General features: G+C 46.4%; 1 protein-coding gene across 10 annotated transcripts in view; it reads right to left on the minus strand.

The window, feature by feature from the left end:
- Positions 1-15878, minus strand: part of LOC144175148 (uncharacterized) — a 71792-nt gene that overhangs the window by 28519 nt on the left and 27395 nt on the right. For 9 of the 10 annotated variants that reach the window (XM_077704227.1, XM_077704234.1, XM_077704232.1 and 6 more), the window contains 4 exons: positions 14638-14714; positions 6739-6869; positions 3007-3085; positions 1190-1357 (listed from right to left, as the gene is read on the minus strand). In XM_077704227.1, coding sequence (XP_077560353.1) covers positions 1190-1357; positions 3007-3085; positions 6739-6869; positions 14638-14714 — 455 coding nt within the window. The remainder of the gene's footprint in view (positions 1-1189; positions 1358-3006; positions 3086-6738; positions 6870-14637; positions 14715-15878) is intronic. The other variant, XM_077704233.1, reaches the window with a different exon arrangement.

Genomic DNA, 15878 nt, shown 5'->3' on the forward strand with positions numbered 1-15878 from the left:
TGGACCTTCGTGGTGGTTGTGAAGATTGTGTTAGTGTGAGCTTCCTTCATTTTTTTCTGGATTGCCTGATTTAACGCACTTAAACCACACCTGGGCTATGCGGTGCGCTGCAACGGAAGGCGCCTTTAACGTGCGCCGAAACCTCGACACGCGGAACTCTTTGGATTGTGAAGGTGAGGCACAGAAACACTCTGGTCGCCCCGTATGGCCTCGCCGCCTGACTGCAGCCTAACTTTCTGACTTCGTGCAAGGCAGTACGAGAGAGCTCGGTGGGAAATTTCAACCCTGAAACTAACCGGTGGGCTAGTTGGCTATACATCATTTGAACAATTTGAACATTTGAACAAAGCACTGGTACTGTCTTTTTTCCATTTTTTTCCGCTCTTTCGTCCGTGTCCTTCCGCTGTTTGTTCAAATGACCAACCCTGAAAACTGAAGCCAATTGTCCCCTGAAAACAAGCTTGCCTGTCCTGCAATAAATAAAAAAGGCTAAAAGAACATGCTTAAATTAGGCTAGACACCAAACTGCAGCTTCTTTTACAGAGCCCAATACCTCCACTTGCATCAAAGCCACAAATTGCCTTGTGATAGTCATGACCAACCAGGTGTCCGCAAAATGAACACCAAATATGAAAAACATGGTTGTTCTGGCAAAGGTAAGCATTCACACAACCTAGTTGCAACTACAGAGCACTTTCAAAAAGGCCTAAAATAAAATTGAAGGACTACCCATTTTCGGTACTTCTGTAAAGACACCTACAAAATGCTTTGTACTGATGCTACAGGCCAATCAGAAGAATAAAAATGCTGCGAAAGGAATTCTCACCGCCAAAAAAAAAAAAGCAGCCAATAGAGGTGAATAAAGGTGCCAAGAAAGTTCCAAAAGACCAGCATCAAAACATTAGTGTCCAATGTTAACTCAATGTGTTAATTCGATTTGTTTTGAATGCAACAAGCAAGATGCATGCATTGCTTACAAGACAGTGACATTTTCAAAGGCCTCTGTGCATACCGAGGTGGGGGACATCAGACTTGAATTTGTCAGCTCGTTTTAACCCGTGTGCATGCATTTTATAAACAGTAAGCCATTGTAAAAGGTGTCCTAGTCGAACGCCATGCAATCAAAAAACCTCGGAAGTCTCCCCCCCCAAACCACAATCAGTTGGTCAACCGGATGGCCACTACTCACATCGTACTCCACAAAGCGGAAGGCCACGTTCTTGGTGTTCTTCACGCTGGACACGAACACGTCCACGTAGTCGATGGCACTCTCCTGGGATGGCTCGCCCGAGGAGTTGCTCATGGAGCTGTTCTTGTCGGTCCTGTCTTCCTTGTCGCTCGACACAGCACGGTGCCGCTGCAGAAACACAAGTCGAGGTTGGCCAAACAACTGCACGCACATGCCTCACTGTGAAACCTCACTTCAATACCTGCTAAAATGCACGTGAAAAGGCTTGGAAACTAACCTCAGGTCTACCCGGTGACGGGCAGTTCACATCTGCATTTCAAGAGCAGCTCTGACTTGTTATGGAAGAACACTGCTCTTGAAGCAGCTGCCTTTAATTTTAAAGTAAACTCGGTGAAACGTGTCAGCCTTGCTGCTTTTCCCCCACTAATCTCAAATATGCAATTGTTTTTTGAGTAGGTCAGTTAGTTCTTAAGGTAATTGGAGATAATTAGCCATTTTTTGGAGGAACAATAGAGAAAACAGTGTTCAGTCCTAAAACTGTGATCTTTATATATTACAATACTTTGAACTCTGGTGAATGCAATAAGAGAACTAGTTTCTTGATGCGCTGCTTGGAACTAGTTTTACAGCTCATTTTACTGTGGTATTTTACATGGGCACTCAAAATGGTTCTTTGCCACTGGTGTCACCAAACTTTAATGAGCTGTAAAATTAGTTCCAAGCGGTGCATAAAAAGACCGCTGCACTTATTGCATTCACCAGGGTTCACAGTATTGGACAATATAAAGATCACAGTTTTATGACTAAACACTGTTTTCTCTATTGTTCCTCCAAAAATGGCTAATTATCTCCAATTACCTTAAGAACTAACTGACCTACAGAAAAAACAATTGCATATTTGAGATCAGCAGAAAAAAAGCAGTGCAGCTGACAAGTTTCACAGAGTTTACTTCAAAATTAAAGGAAGCTGTGTTAACAGCAGTGTCCTTGCTTAACTCTGTCACGACGGCGCCATAGGCCTGGTTGAGCAGCGCTCGCAATGCTTGATTGCATATCGCCGTTAGGCCTCGCAGTGTCAGTCGTACCAGCATTGGCTGTGGTCGCGACAATCCTGCGCTGCTTGTGCTTTCCCTAATATGGGCGTGAAGCTTGGGACTTGCGGCAATGACAGTCACGCTTCTCACCATTCATGATAAACTCCAGATAAAAAATAGAAAAGTTAGCTCTAGGCTGATGCGACGTGCGAAGCTGGCGAACAAGACGATGCACACGGTTCCCAAGTGACGGCAGCCAATGGCAGTTCCACTTTCGCGTTATGCAATTTCGAAACCCAGTAGGAGCTCTAAAAAATATTTCTTCCAGCCTGTTTTGAAATTTTTTGTACACAGAGATACGAAGCTGACGAGCGGCTCGATTGAGAGAGGGCTTGGTCTACCTCTCTCAAGTGACCGAAATGGTGGCAAAAGCTGTCAAATATGGCCAAAATTCGGCTTGATAGCGCGATTTCTTGAGTCACCACGAGTCCTTCAGACACAATTTTTACTAAGTTCTCATTTGTATTTCATTTTTATTTTTCTTTCCCCGCGAAAGAAGGATAGTCAAAGATGACGATGAAAGTGAAAACAATAAAATCTACAAATTCCGAAAAAAAATTTTCGACCCGCACGTCCCTTAAGGCTAAGTGCAGTCCGATGTTCGTGCTTTCTAGGCTCATCAGAAAATGCACCACTCTGCTGTTGCTTCACCATGAAGAGCGCACAACAGAGAACGGCCACCGAAGCAAGCACGAAGACAAAAAAGTCGAAGCAATGCCTCACCCGAGAGGGGATTCCGTTTTCAGGCTGGGGCGGGTACAGGATGCACTGGCGGCCGCTGCAAACCGGCAGAGAACGCGCACTGCAGTAACACGGCAAACCTCAGCAGGGCATCAAGGGAACCGAACGACAATGGGGTGCAGGGACAAAAACGGTGCTCTGTAGACGAACCAGTGCTACGGAAGGCTTGCCCTGGCTTCTGACGAGAGCACATCAAAATGTGCCGAACACCCCTGTTCGCTGGTTGAATGTAGAACACTTTCGTTGAAAAGAAGACCCTGGAGGCATGCTGTGCAATACCCCAGGACGTGATTACAATTTAAGAAATTTTGATGAAAATCGGCACAGCAACTGGAAATGCTTCTGTGATAGCACCGTAAAAATTTCAAAGTAATACAGTGGAATCTCGGTCATACGAATCTCAAGGGGAGGCAAAAATATTCGTATCACCCGAAAATTCGTATCATCAGAAAACGAGAAAAAATGGAATAGTGCAGCGCATGTGACAGGCGGCGGCAACATGGCGTCGGCTGTTGCCACGAAGAGGTGCAAGTAGCTTCAGCGACCGCTTGTAACCTTTTGTAAAAACGCAGCTCAAGGTGTAAACTAAATTGCTCATGCGGGGAAAAGCTCATAAAGTGGGAGAAAACTGCGCTATAAAATATCATCCGCGCCAAATATGCGCCACGGAGGTGGCCCAGCCAGCTGCTGCGAGCGCTTCGAAATTGCCGCCATGAGGCACACGTCTCCCCATTGGCACAAGTCATGAGGCTCCTCCCACTGCCGTTCGCGGCAACGTTGGCGGCAACTGAGGCTGAGCACGGCCGAGCCCGTGCTCAGGGCGGCGGGAGGCGCGCGCTTTGTCGATACCAACGCGCGCACGCCGCCGCTCTAGCTCGGCCGTGGGCAGAGGTACCACCCCAGCAGAGGCTGGCGCCGGGGTGCCGGCCCGAATCGTCAATGCGGGAGTCAAAAGAACGCGTGCTCACCTTCGACGCAACGTGCGCACGCGAACCGCATGCGATTCGTGCGCGTCGGCGTTGCGCGCGCATTATTTTCACGCCCGCGTTGACGATTTCGCCCCCGCGACAGATGCTACCAAGCTCGGAAAATGACGCCCGACGCGCACGGCAGTGGACAGGAGCCTGTTGACTTGCGCCAATGGCGAGGTGCGCTCTTCATGGCGGCAGTTTGAAAACGCTCCGGACAGCCCGGAGATGCTTAAGCCTAACACCCCAGCAGATATTGGATGGGTGCTTTCACTAGCGACGTGGATGATGTTTTATAGTACCGTTTTCACCTACATTATAAGCTCCTTTACCGCTCAAGCAACTTCGTGCGTGCCTTGAGCGATATTTTAGAAGCGGTCGCTCGAGCTCCCGACACCACTTCGCGGCCGAAGCCGCCACCATGTTGCCGCCGCCGGCCGTGGCGCGCGCAGGTGGTTACGCCGCGGCAGGGTCAGCGCGCCTGTGGCGTGCGCGGCGCGTTTTCGCGAGCAGAAAACGCTCCATACGGTTCACGCTCAATGCTTTTGTGCCCGCACGCAACCAAGGCCGCACGGCCGCACCAACACTCCCGCCTCCCGTTTACGCCGCAGTCGTCTGCTCGCGGCTCGCGTGTTCGTATCACCCGCACCGGAGTGGTAAATGCGTACAGATCATCCGAATTTTTTTACTGCATACAATGCATTTTCGCCGGGGAATTTTAAAAATTCGTATCACAACGAAATTCGTATCAACCGAATTCGTATCACCGAGATTCCACTGTATTTTGAAAACTTCTTTATTTATAAAATTTTCTTTCTGGTCACCTTGTACCAAGCTTGAGTGGATTATAAAACATAAAACTGTTCGAAGTGCATTTCTTTCCCATATGAATGGACAACAAGGTTGTGACATTCTTGGGTATTTTTTTAATTTAAAACACAATTTTTTTTGTTCCCAGTTTTTTTTTTTTTTTCAGGTGAATGTGGAACAGGCATGTGGACTGTGAATGACTACTTGAATAAAAAATTTACAGCGAGTAAACCTGGAAACTACACACGTATGCATTGGTATTAACAATTTCCTTAATAATTTCAGGTTTAGTGGTGCAAGGCTGACAAAGGCAAAGAGCGCCATTAATAATTTCCTTTAAAAAAATGCTGCGACCGTAAGGTACACTTTTAACATCGTGAACAGGTTTTTATTCCCAGCTGAGACCTGTTTCCATGATCACTAGAAGTGCACGGAAAATTTTGCGCACACAAGGCAGTATGGCTCACGCGCGTCGTCGCGCACGTTACCACAACATATCGTACTTTGATTATCCCTGACATGGCTCGTCAGGTCACTTTTAACATTAAATATAACGTCACAGGCATTAATTACAACTACAGGCATTCAGACGTAACCAATTGCATAGTCACGTGATGCTCTAATGTGCAGCAGCTATGCCGTGCATGCTGTAGCTTTGGACGTGTCAGCAGTTTCTTCCCCAAGGCTAGCGAGCCTACTGTCAAACATAGCAATAAATGAACAATAAAAATCGCAAATCAGACTAAAGGTTTCCTTTGAGGACCACTGTCACAAGCGCGCGCACCAAGTTTCCCCCTCTGGGGCAAAGTCACGTGCACCACAAAGGGTTCGTTGACCTCCGCCTTTCAAGCCACGCAACTTCCCGCAATCTGGCTTGTGATCTCAGCCATTCCCATCACAATAATGTCCGTGTTGAATACCAGAGCAGAAGAAATGACCGAACAGAAACTTGGCCGAGTGAAGCAGCGAAAATGAACTCAGAAACGCCCACTATGCACTTCAGGCGGCCGCCATCTTGCATTGCCGCAGCGATGCCCAATCAGGAAGGTCGTTTTAGCGCACTCCAACAAGAAAGCCAGTTGCGTTTTTTTTTTTTTCTGTTGTTTGTGAGATTGTGAATGAACGAATAGGGACAACTGAAACCAGAGAGAAAATTGCTCGGCCAATCCATTGGTACCGAAATGGCCGTGCCCATTTGCACCGTTGTGGAGAAACAGCACTCCGAAAATTGCAGCTTTTTTTTTTTTTCGCCCTTTTGCGCTGATATTTTGTCACCGCGGCTGGCAAAAGCACTTTTTTTATGCAACTTTGAGACATTGAGACAGTTTTCGGTGGAAAAACTTTGCAAACGCACAGAATGGAAAACATACAACCCGAATATGTGGCTTTCAATAAAATGATGTTTCGGTCACGAAGTGGAAAGCTGCTTCCCACCTCAACACAAGTTTCAAAGGAAACTTCTCGGATTCACTGAGTGGCCCTAAGGAGGGCCTTTTCTTCTCTTTTCCTTTGAAAGGTGGCGAGGCAGCAAGAGAAATCGGCAAGATGTAATTCCGCATGACATACAGTGCTGTGGTGCCCTTAACCACTGTATTTATTCGAATGCAAGGTGAGGTTCTCCAAAATCCGTAGTCTCAGTCATACCCCGCCTGTTATTCGAATCTCAGTATACATATACATATATATATATATATTAATATATATATATATGTGGATTGTTTTTGACTCTCCAAACTGCAACACCGCCTCATAATCGCGACTGCCTCATAATCAAATAGATACGGTAATGCCCTAGTTCAGGCAGCGAGCACGTTTGGTTATTTCCAGGGAAAGTCCTGCCTACCAAAGTCAGCCAGCCAAAACACCGTTCACGCATACAGCCAAAAGAAAAAAGCATTGCTACAGGCCCCCGCGCACGAAAAAGAAAGAGACCCACCTCTCAATGTGGAGCAGCTCCGACTTGGCGACGTGCTCCAGCCAGTAAGGGGGCAGGCGTTCCTCAAATTTCTCTTCATACGCCGCACCCATGCCTTCCTTCAGGATCCCGTTGGGCTTGCTCTGGACCAGCTGAGGCGGACAAAGAGGAGAGGGGGAAAAGGAGCGAAGGAGAGAAAAATAAAACGGTTGGAGCACTGCAAACAAAAAATCCCGCCCAATTGCTGTTCAGTAGCAGCTCTGTTTTCTTCTTCAGGTCACCAAAACGCACGTTACAAGAGGGCACACGTCGCAATCGGATGAGTGCGTTCTTCACACAGATCCCCTCCCCCTGTGCTTTACCAGTGTTTGTAAGAATTGCCATGGTCTCAATCTGCTGACATGTCAGGCTGAAGCCTCATTGCGAGCTGGTTCTTACACGGGCATTACAGTTGAATTCCGCAACAATGAAACTGACGGGGCATGTGAAAAATTTTGTTGAAGCGGAAATTCGTTGAGGCGAGATCTGCCCGACGTACCACGGAAGGGCAAGAAAAAAAGCCCGGTATATATTATCCACATCATTGACCGCATAATGCAATGGTTAGAAAAAGGTGTGACGTGCAATTATGCCGCATTTATTCGATAACAAACGTACCAACAGTCATCTGTTGTTTTACTTGGATGTAAAGAGCGCGTTACGGTGGTGGGTGGGTGGGGGGCAGAAATAATGCAGTCGCAAAACACTGCTGCTACAACACGGCGCATCTACCGAGCTGATTACTTCCAGATAGCTGCTAGGCCGTGACAAGCCTGCCCCCCTCTCACTGGTGGCAGGAGCAGCATCCATTATCTTATCCTCTGACTGAGCACACCGCATCTCACTAGGCAGGCAAGCCACGCGCTTGAATTTATCGTGACCGCGCGCTTGCGGCTAAAATAAGATATCACGGGTTCAAGACTAAATGCACGAACATTATTTTTGCTTTTGACTTTGAAGTATGGTAGAAGAAAAACTGCAATGACAGCTACTCACGACACACACATGACGGCGAAACGCCAGAAACGGCATTCGTGCGGTGTGTGGATATGAATTGGCTGCAGGTCTGGCGTAGCAAACTGGCCCTGCGCCTCGTGTAAAGACGGCCAGCCACATCGTTATCACCACCAAACGACAGCATCCATGTACGAGTTTGTTTTTGTTTATAGGTGGTGGTGTGGGCCCACGGCGCACGTTTCCGGTGAAACTAGGCGAACTGAATGTATAAAAAGTTAGATGGCTGGCATTATGCTAATTTTATTGTAAAGTAAACGTTCGACCCCAGCCCCACCGAGTGGAAATTTTATTGAAGCGAAAACAAGCCTGACAAATGGTTCGTTGCGGTGAGGGCTCTGTTGCATTGACTTCTATGGGCAGCTGACGGGGAAATTGGAAATATTTCGTTATAGTGGAAATTTCATTGAAGCGGAGTTCATTGTGGCGGGGTTCGACTGTACTATAATGCACTCCACTCCAGTACGGAAGTTAGCGCAGATTTTACCCCACCACAAGAGCAGCACACAAGGTGTCATGTAAAGCTCTAACCTACCTCCATGCTCTCATGCGATGTGTGTGGTGCCCAATACAGTTCAAGCACACACTAACCCACTAAAACGTTGCAGTCAGCCCGAAGATAGCACGACTGCGAACACACGTCAACCGTTCACAACACACACCCAAGCAAAACCTAACTGTGCATGCTAGTACTGTACAGATGGTCCTCTCTCACATCCAAATAAAGCTGCACAGCGCATCTCCAGAGGCTTCTCCCCTTTTGCGAACAAAACTCGTGCCCACACTTCAAGTTGCACTTTCTGGTTACAGTCTACACATATGCCTCAGAGGTACCTCAACTCCGCAAACAATGGTGATCCTAGCCCAAGCCATGCTCTAAACTACTGTACTTGTTCAATTATGGGATGGTCACAATTATCAAATGAGAGGGAAGTTGAAGGATCCAAGAAAAAGAAAGGTTTTCACTAGGGGTGTGCGAATATCAATTTTTTAATTTGGAATCGAATTCGAATAATAAAAACAAAGTTCGAATCGAATCGAATATTTTTCGAATATTTTTCGAATACGAATACTTATTGTTTTTTGTAAAATTAAAGTTTTCACCATCTAGAAACACAAAAACTGCACTTTATTGCACAACAAATCACACAAAGTAAAATTAGGAATTACACAATACCATTGCACTCAACAGGTTAAGGTCTGCACTCACTTAAATGTTAACATGGAGAAAGGTTAACTGCTCGACATGTTCGGGGAGCAGTGACAACCTCCTGCTCGTCACGACTCCACCAGATACCGAAAACAGCCGCTCACTTGAGACACTAGTGGCTGGCATGCCCGAGCCCGTGCACATTGCCGCGCGCTCATACAGTAAAACCTCGATGATGTTAATCTCGCGGGACCGCGAAAAATATTCGTATCATCCGAAATTCGTATTAACCAACACAGACCAAAAAATTTGGCGCTGGAAAAAGTTTTCGTTTATTTCTTTTCTTACTTTCGCGTGAAGAAATTCGTGATTTTTTCTGCTTTTTTTAACCCCCATGTCGCAAAGCAGTCCTTTCTGGAGCACGTAAAGCTTCGCGCTCGTCTCCTCATTCGCTGTGCGCAAGCTCGCTACAGGCCGCAACAGTCAAGCGTGAACCGCATGGTGCGTTTTTGCACGCGATTCGCTCGCCTCGGCTCTGCGAGCGCTGTATTTTCACGCCCGCATCGACGATTTCGCGCCCACGGTAGCGCCTACCTCGGTCAGAAAATGACGCACGACGCGCGCGGCAGAATGGAGGAGCCTGACTACTTGCGATGATATAGTGCCTAGAATAGTATATTCTAGGCACTGTAGCGTTGAGATCAAGACAGCCGGCTTGGCTCCACCGGAGATGGTTAGGCTTAGCACCCCGACAAATATTTTATGGGCGCTTTCACTAGCGGCGCGGATGATGTTTTATAGTACCGTTTTCGCATGCATTATCAGCTCCTTTACCGCACAATCAACTTCGTGTCTCCCTTGAGCGGCATTTTAAAGAGCGGTTAGAAGCGGTCGCTCGAGCGCCCGCGCCACTTCGCGGCTGGAGCAGACGCCATGTTGACGCCGCCGGCCGCGCCGCGCGCAGCGTGGGTATGGTCACAGAACAGGGAGGATGTATAGCGTGGGTGTGGTTTCGCGGCGGTGTCAGCGCGCGTTGGGCGTGCGCAGAGCGTTTTCGCGAGCAGAAAAAGCCCGGCCGTTTCTGGAGAAAGAGTGACAAACAGGGGAGCGAGAGCCGTCACTTGCTCGTTCGGCAGTCGGGTGCCTCGCCGGCTCGTTCGTATCTGCCGCCGGGCCGCGCAGGTCCGTTCCTAACAGCCGAAATTTTTCCCATTGCAATCAATGCACTTTCGCCGGGACTTTTCAGAAATTCGTATCATCCCGAAATTCGCACCCCCAGAATCGTATCATCGAGAGTCCAGTGTAACTATGAATAAACACCGATACAGTCTGCGAAAGCACGTACCGTTCGCCGTGTATATGCTTCGCGACTTTGCTGCTGAGACACGCTCTGAATTTATTTTTTTTTTAGTTTTGGGTGGTTCGAATATTTCGAACAATAAAAGTGTCATTCGAATCGAATCGAATCGAATACCAAAAAATTCTAATCGAATATTCGAAGTTTCGAATATTCGCACACCCCTAGTTTTCACACTAGTATAAGGCAAAAGAACCAGTTGAAAAATTTAATCCCCGCCTTCAAAAGGCGCAAAAGGGAACTGTATACACTCATTCTGTTTACGTTGAATATAATGCTGTACCCAGGTACACTATGAGGCCACGGTTTTCAGAAATAAACCCAACCTTATATTCCAATAAATATTAGGGGTGTGTGGATACTTGAATACAAATCGAATAGTACGCCCAGGAATAATTAGATTCGTGAATCGAATATATAATATTCGATTTTTCGAATTGTCGAGTGGATTTTTCAAATGTGTCAGACTCTGCGAAGCGAAAGATGCCAGCACACGCTAACGCACTGCTGCTACACTGTTTGCTCGGCAAGTTTCATCCAAATCGCGACTTCAGCGAGCGCACGTTGGAGAGGCCGTAAATTTTATCCCACTGCATACAGCAATTTGCGATTGCGCCAATTAAGATCTTTTCCTTGTGCCATAGCCGCCGAGTCTGTACGCCATCGTGAATTCTGCGACCGGATGTTTACATGTTAGGGCAGCTTCCGGTAAAGACAGCCGCCACCGCTTTTGTTGTTTCAACAGTGCCTCCGTTTTTTCAAAATGAATAGCGGTTCTGGCTGTTTTTAAGGGGCAGACTGGTCTTGGAGCTATTGTTTTATTTACTAACCAATTTAAATGAAACTGCACAGCAATATGGAGTTTTTACGGTGATTTCAAATCTGCAATTAGATTTTTCTAAGTTGATTATTTTTTAGACAATTAATGATTAATTGCCATTATTTTGGGTCACAATTAGAATATAACTACTTCATACAGAATGGCCATGGGTACATGGGTAGGCAGACAAATGACTAAAGAATACAATGTCGGAGGAACTTTTTTGATCTAGCTATTTCTGGTCATTTTACAACACACTGAACTTCATCCCTCCCGTGCTCTGCCAGAAATGGCTCACAGGTGGCGTCAACTGAACGCAATAATAATTCTCCAAAGCTTCCATTTGAAAAACTTGTTTCCAACATTGTATGCTCCACACATTTAGGTATCATAAGCAAAAAAAATTAGTTGTACCTGCTCTGGGTGCCAAGATATCCGAGGGCAAAATGCTAGCTTAGCGTCGCAAGAAAAGTGTTGTTTCACCATCGAATTATGCGTGAACTGAGCTGTAGAGTGCACTTTAAAATGCTATTTACAATAACATATGGTGCCTTTTGATGAGGATGTTTGCAGACTGATAGAAGAATGGCTGTGGATGCCGAAAAGGCCATTTTTCAGGAAACAATTTTCTGACCGCTTTGCGGCCCCAAAAGACCCATCTGCCCCGTTAACTCTTTCGCTACGGCGGAAAAACGGACGATTTTGAGTGCTTCCACAAAACTATTTTTTTCTCTTGAGCTAGTGGACATTTAGCATTGCAATGCATGTAATTGTAGCTTATAGATTGTAGCTCATATACAAACACATACCAGCAGTTTTGTGAAAGGTACAATTACTTACATTTTATTAGTCAAATAATCACAAAAAAATGCACAAAAAAGTATACACGCAATGTATATAGGCGATTGTAATGAGCCTAAAAATTATTTTATGAATTCTAAGATATACAAATTGTTCCTACATTTCCTGGCTATGATTCAATAAATATATCAACACTGTACACCCACCAAGTTTTGTATTTTTGTGGGCCCGTCAAACTAGCGAAACTGACGGCTGCGCCACTCCTCGAAGCCACTCGAGTGTAAGTCGGTCATGCATCCAAGCACACTTTTTTGTGTTCTGACACAAAATCCTTTTCACTTTAGTGGTAAAAAACTAGAAAAAAAATCCAGCGCTCTTGAGAAGTGTCGCGCGCCACTCCGTAGCGGTAATCTGACACGAGCGCCAGGCTATCATGAAGGTAATAACGCGATATGACGCGGCGCATTTGTCAAAATATCCCTACCGTACGTTGTCCAGACCCTCCACATCAATGTAAAGCCGCAGTCGTCAGATAAGAAGCCCGTTTTGTTTATAAATACAGCGGGACACCGTTTTCACACAACTCGCATCTACCGCGGGTTCAAATTTCACTCTTGGCGCAGTCTCTGCACGCGAAATATCAACAAAACATACGAAAATCGAAAAATGAGTTGTCAATAAATACGCCAGATGGCGTTAGTTGTCCGACAGGCGCCAATTTTTGCTTTCGCGGGATGTTTGAAACCATCGGAACTGCGTGTCCGATGGACACCATTTTCACACAACTCGCCACTATAGCAGGTTCAAATTTCACTCTTGGCGCGGTCTCTGCACGCGAAATATCAACAAAACATAATAAAATCGAAAAATGAGTCGTCAATAAATATGCCAGATGGCATTAGTTGTCCACCAGGCGCCGTTTTTAGCTTTCGCGGGGTGTTTGAAATCATCGGACACCGGCGTCCGATGGCCTATGGCGCCGTAGTGAAAGAGTTAAAGGAGTACTGACACGAAATTTTCGTGTTACATTTTTTTCGCTGCTATGCGTGCCTACCAGCCCACTAATCATAGAATGACAGATGAGACGGAGACGGTCGAGCGCAGCGTAAACATTCATTTACAGCGTCGTTTATTCGTGCCAGTTTCGGTTTCGACAAAAAAAACGCCGAGCGGCCGCCATGACAGGATGTATCACGTGACGTCACCATTCTTGCCGTATTGCTGCCTCTCTGGAAGCGCGCGCGAGCGAGCGCACCCGCGCGCCCAGACCAGCCGAGGTCTTCGCCGTCCCCACAGGCCCGGGCAGCATGACGTCAATCCCAAAACCATGACGTGTACAGCGCGCGCCAACCACAGCCAGCGCGTCGGCTTCGCCACGGGAGCCCCGACATCGGCAGTTTGGGGCAAGTAGCACATGATGTCATGTCGTCCGCTCTGGGCTTTCTCGTGCGGGCGAAGATTAAAATGGATTTTAAATATGTTTCGCTGAACGGTTGCTGCTGAAACTTGGTGGGAGATATCTCCTGATAATAAGGAAGCGTTTTACATAATTATCTCAGCTTTGAAATTTCGTGTCAGTACTCCTTTAAGGCAGTCGGTGTATGTTTACTGCCCTTTTTTTTTTTTTTTTTAGACCACCACGGATACCACAGGCACATACACGGCGAGTGTAGGGAAAGATTTCCTTCCCCAACGTATCGTTCACGCTCCCCATGTGCTTCCAAAGAAGTGCCTCATCACAGCCCATGATTCTGGTCGTGCGGCCATGTTTACGCGTTATATTCACGAATCACAAGGTGCTGTGTAGTCATTGCCTATGATTGCAGAACAGAAACTCCAGTGCAACTCTTTTTTCTTTTCCAAATGCATTTTGCGTCCGCACCAAACATGCGAAGTAGCCCCTGTTTTTGTACAAAAAGCCTTTAGGAAATCGAAGCCCGAAAAAAAAAAAAAAAAAATCCATATTCAATTTGATATTTTCAGTTACCGTATTTACTCGCGTAATCCTCGCACTCGCGTAATCCTCTCACCCCTAATGTGAGCCACCAAAACTTGGATTTTTTGGTTCCTCGCATAATCCTCGCACCCCCAACTTTGCAGCGGCGAAAGTTGCCTTACTTCAACTTTCAACGTGCGTTACTGTCGAGCTTCACAAGTAGGGCACACACATGACGATGACGAGATAGGGCGCGCGCCAGAAAGCAAAGGCGGCAATTTCATGATCGCTGATCGACGGGATACTGTTTACGTTGTAAATTATAAAATAAAAAGAAATAGCTGCTGTTGGCAACACTGAGCTTGCATATACAAAAAACGACTGCTACATTTAGCGGGATTGGCAGAAGGCAAATTGGCAACACTGTGCACCGTATTTTTTTTCCCCGCATAATTTTCGCACCTTTAACTTCGCATTGACTTTTCCGAAAAAAAAAAAAAAGTTGCGAGGATTATGCGAGTAAATATGGTATATTTGGCTTTTTTTTCCAAATTCGAGTCAATATTTAATTTGAAAGTTACTACCATACAAGTTTGAGTATAGGTCGAGATTTTTCACTACAAAGTTTGCCAAAAAGTCACCCCTCGACCTATATACCGGTCATTGGCATAATGTTTTTCCTATTTCTTGGCCACAAGGTAAAGGGGGCGACCTATATTCCGGCTCGACCTATATTCTGACTTTAACTGGTATTTGGTATTCGCACGCCCCCAATGAATACGGTATGCCGAACACTCCCTCACCTGAACTATCCTCGCGACCAGGATGGATATTTCATCTGGGGTGCTCGCCGGCGTCACTGGGCGGGCAGGAGGCGTGGCTGCAAGGAGGGCAAGAGCACGCAACAGTCAAGCCTCACACGGCGGGGGCCAGGCCTCCCACACAGACAGACACACGGCCCTCTTGTGCTGCCATGCCCTGGGGGAACAGCAAAACACCTCCCACATAGCGAGGCTGGATTCAATATTTAATTTGAAAGTTACTACCGTATAAGTCGGAGTATAGGTCAAGATTTTTCACTAAAAAGTTTGCCAAAACCCTGCATTCTCTGGCCTAACTAGGCATGTGGCAATTCACCCACTCCCAACCCCTCAATCCTAAAAAAGCAATCACTGACTTGAAGGTATTCAACAGGATCGCCCAATAAAAAAGAAGGAATCAGCAAAGTGCACGCAGGTGAAAACCAGAGAGGTGAAAGAAGCCCCCATGAAGTTGGGCCAAACGGCAAACACAAAAAACCGATTCGGCAATTTCGATGCAACGTTTCCACATCAACCCCTTCCTCTGCTACACATCAACCGTTGCACAAGCAAGTTATTTGCAGAGTAAGGGGTGCTTAACGGAGCAAACGATTATCTACACATCCGCAAAATTGGCCAACACAAGACCATAGTGCTTTCGCACCAGAACAGATTTCTTGGACCTCTGCATAATGAGTAGTTAAAATTGGCCTTCTACTTCGTCATATAAAGTTACACAGAATGGAAAGTTGGGCGAGTTGGTGTTGACTCATCTTGACAACAGGCGCGGAAAAGGCGTTGACCATGAAAAGAAATACACAGGACGACACGCGTCGTCCTGTGTATTTCTTTTCATGGTCAACGCCTTTCCCGCACCTCTTTTCAACAAGATATAAAGTTCGTTCAAATGAAAATTCATACGCAGCGGGCGCAAACAATACAAATCAAATTTCCAGTTTTAAGCACTCCTTGAAAAGAAACTCTGGAAGTAATTCAGGACTTCATGCTGCTGATTCATGTCTAAATTTGAGACTGTGCTGTGTTTGTAGGACTGCTCTTTCAACTGGCCCATCCCTAATCACGGTGAGACAGTCCTCCCAGGTCAGTTTTCTCCACTGACTGTGGGGTTTAACCTAGGAGGCGTGCTGTAGTGGAGGGCTCTGGATTCATTTCAACCACCTGGGGTGCTCTTTCCAAAACATGTGCCGAAATATTCATGCAGGTTTTTTTCGCCTTTATCAGAA

This window comes from Haemaphysalis longicornis, unplaced genomic scaffold, assembly GCF_048455015.1.
Source record: "Haemaphysalis longicornis isolate Haplotype H1 unplaced genomic scaffold, Haemaphysalis longicornis Haplotype H1 scaffold_3, whole genome shotgun sequence".
Classification (NCBI taxonomy): domain Eukaryota; kingdom Metazoa; phylum Arthropoda; class Arachnida; order Ixodida; family Ixodidae; genus Haemaphysalis; species Haemaphysalis longicornis.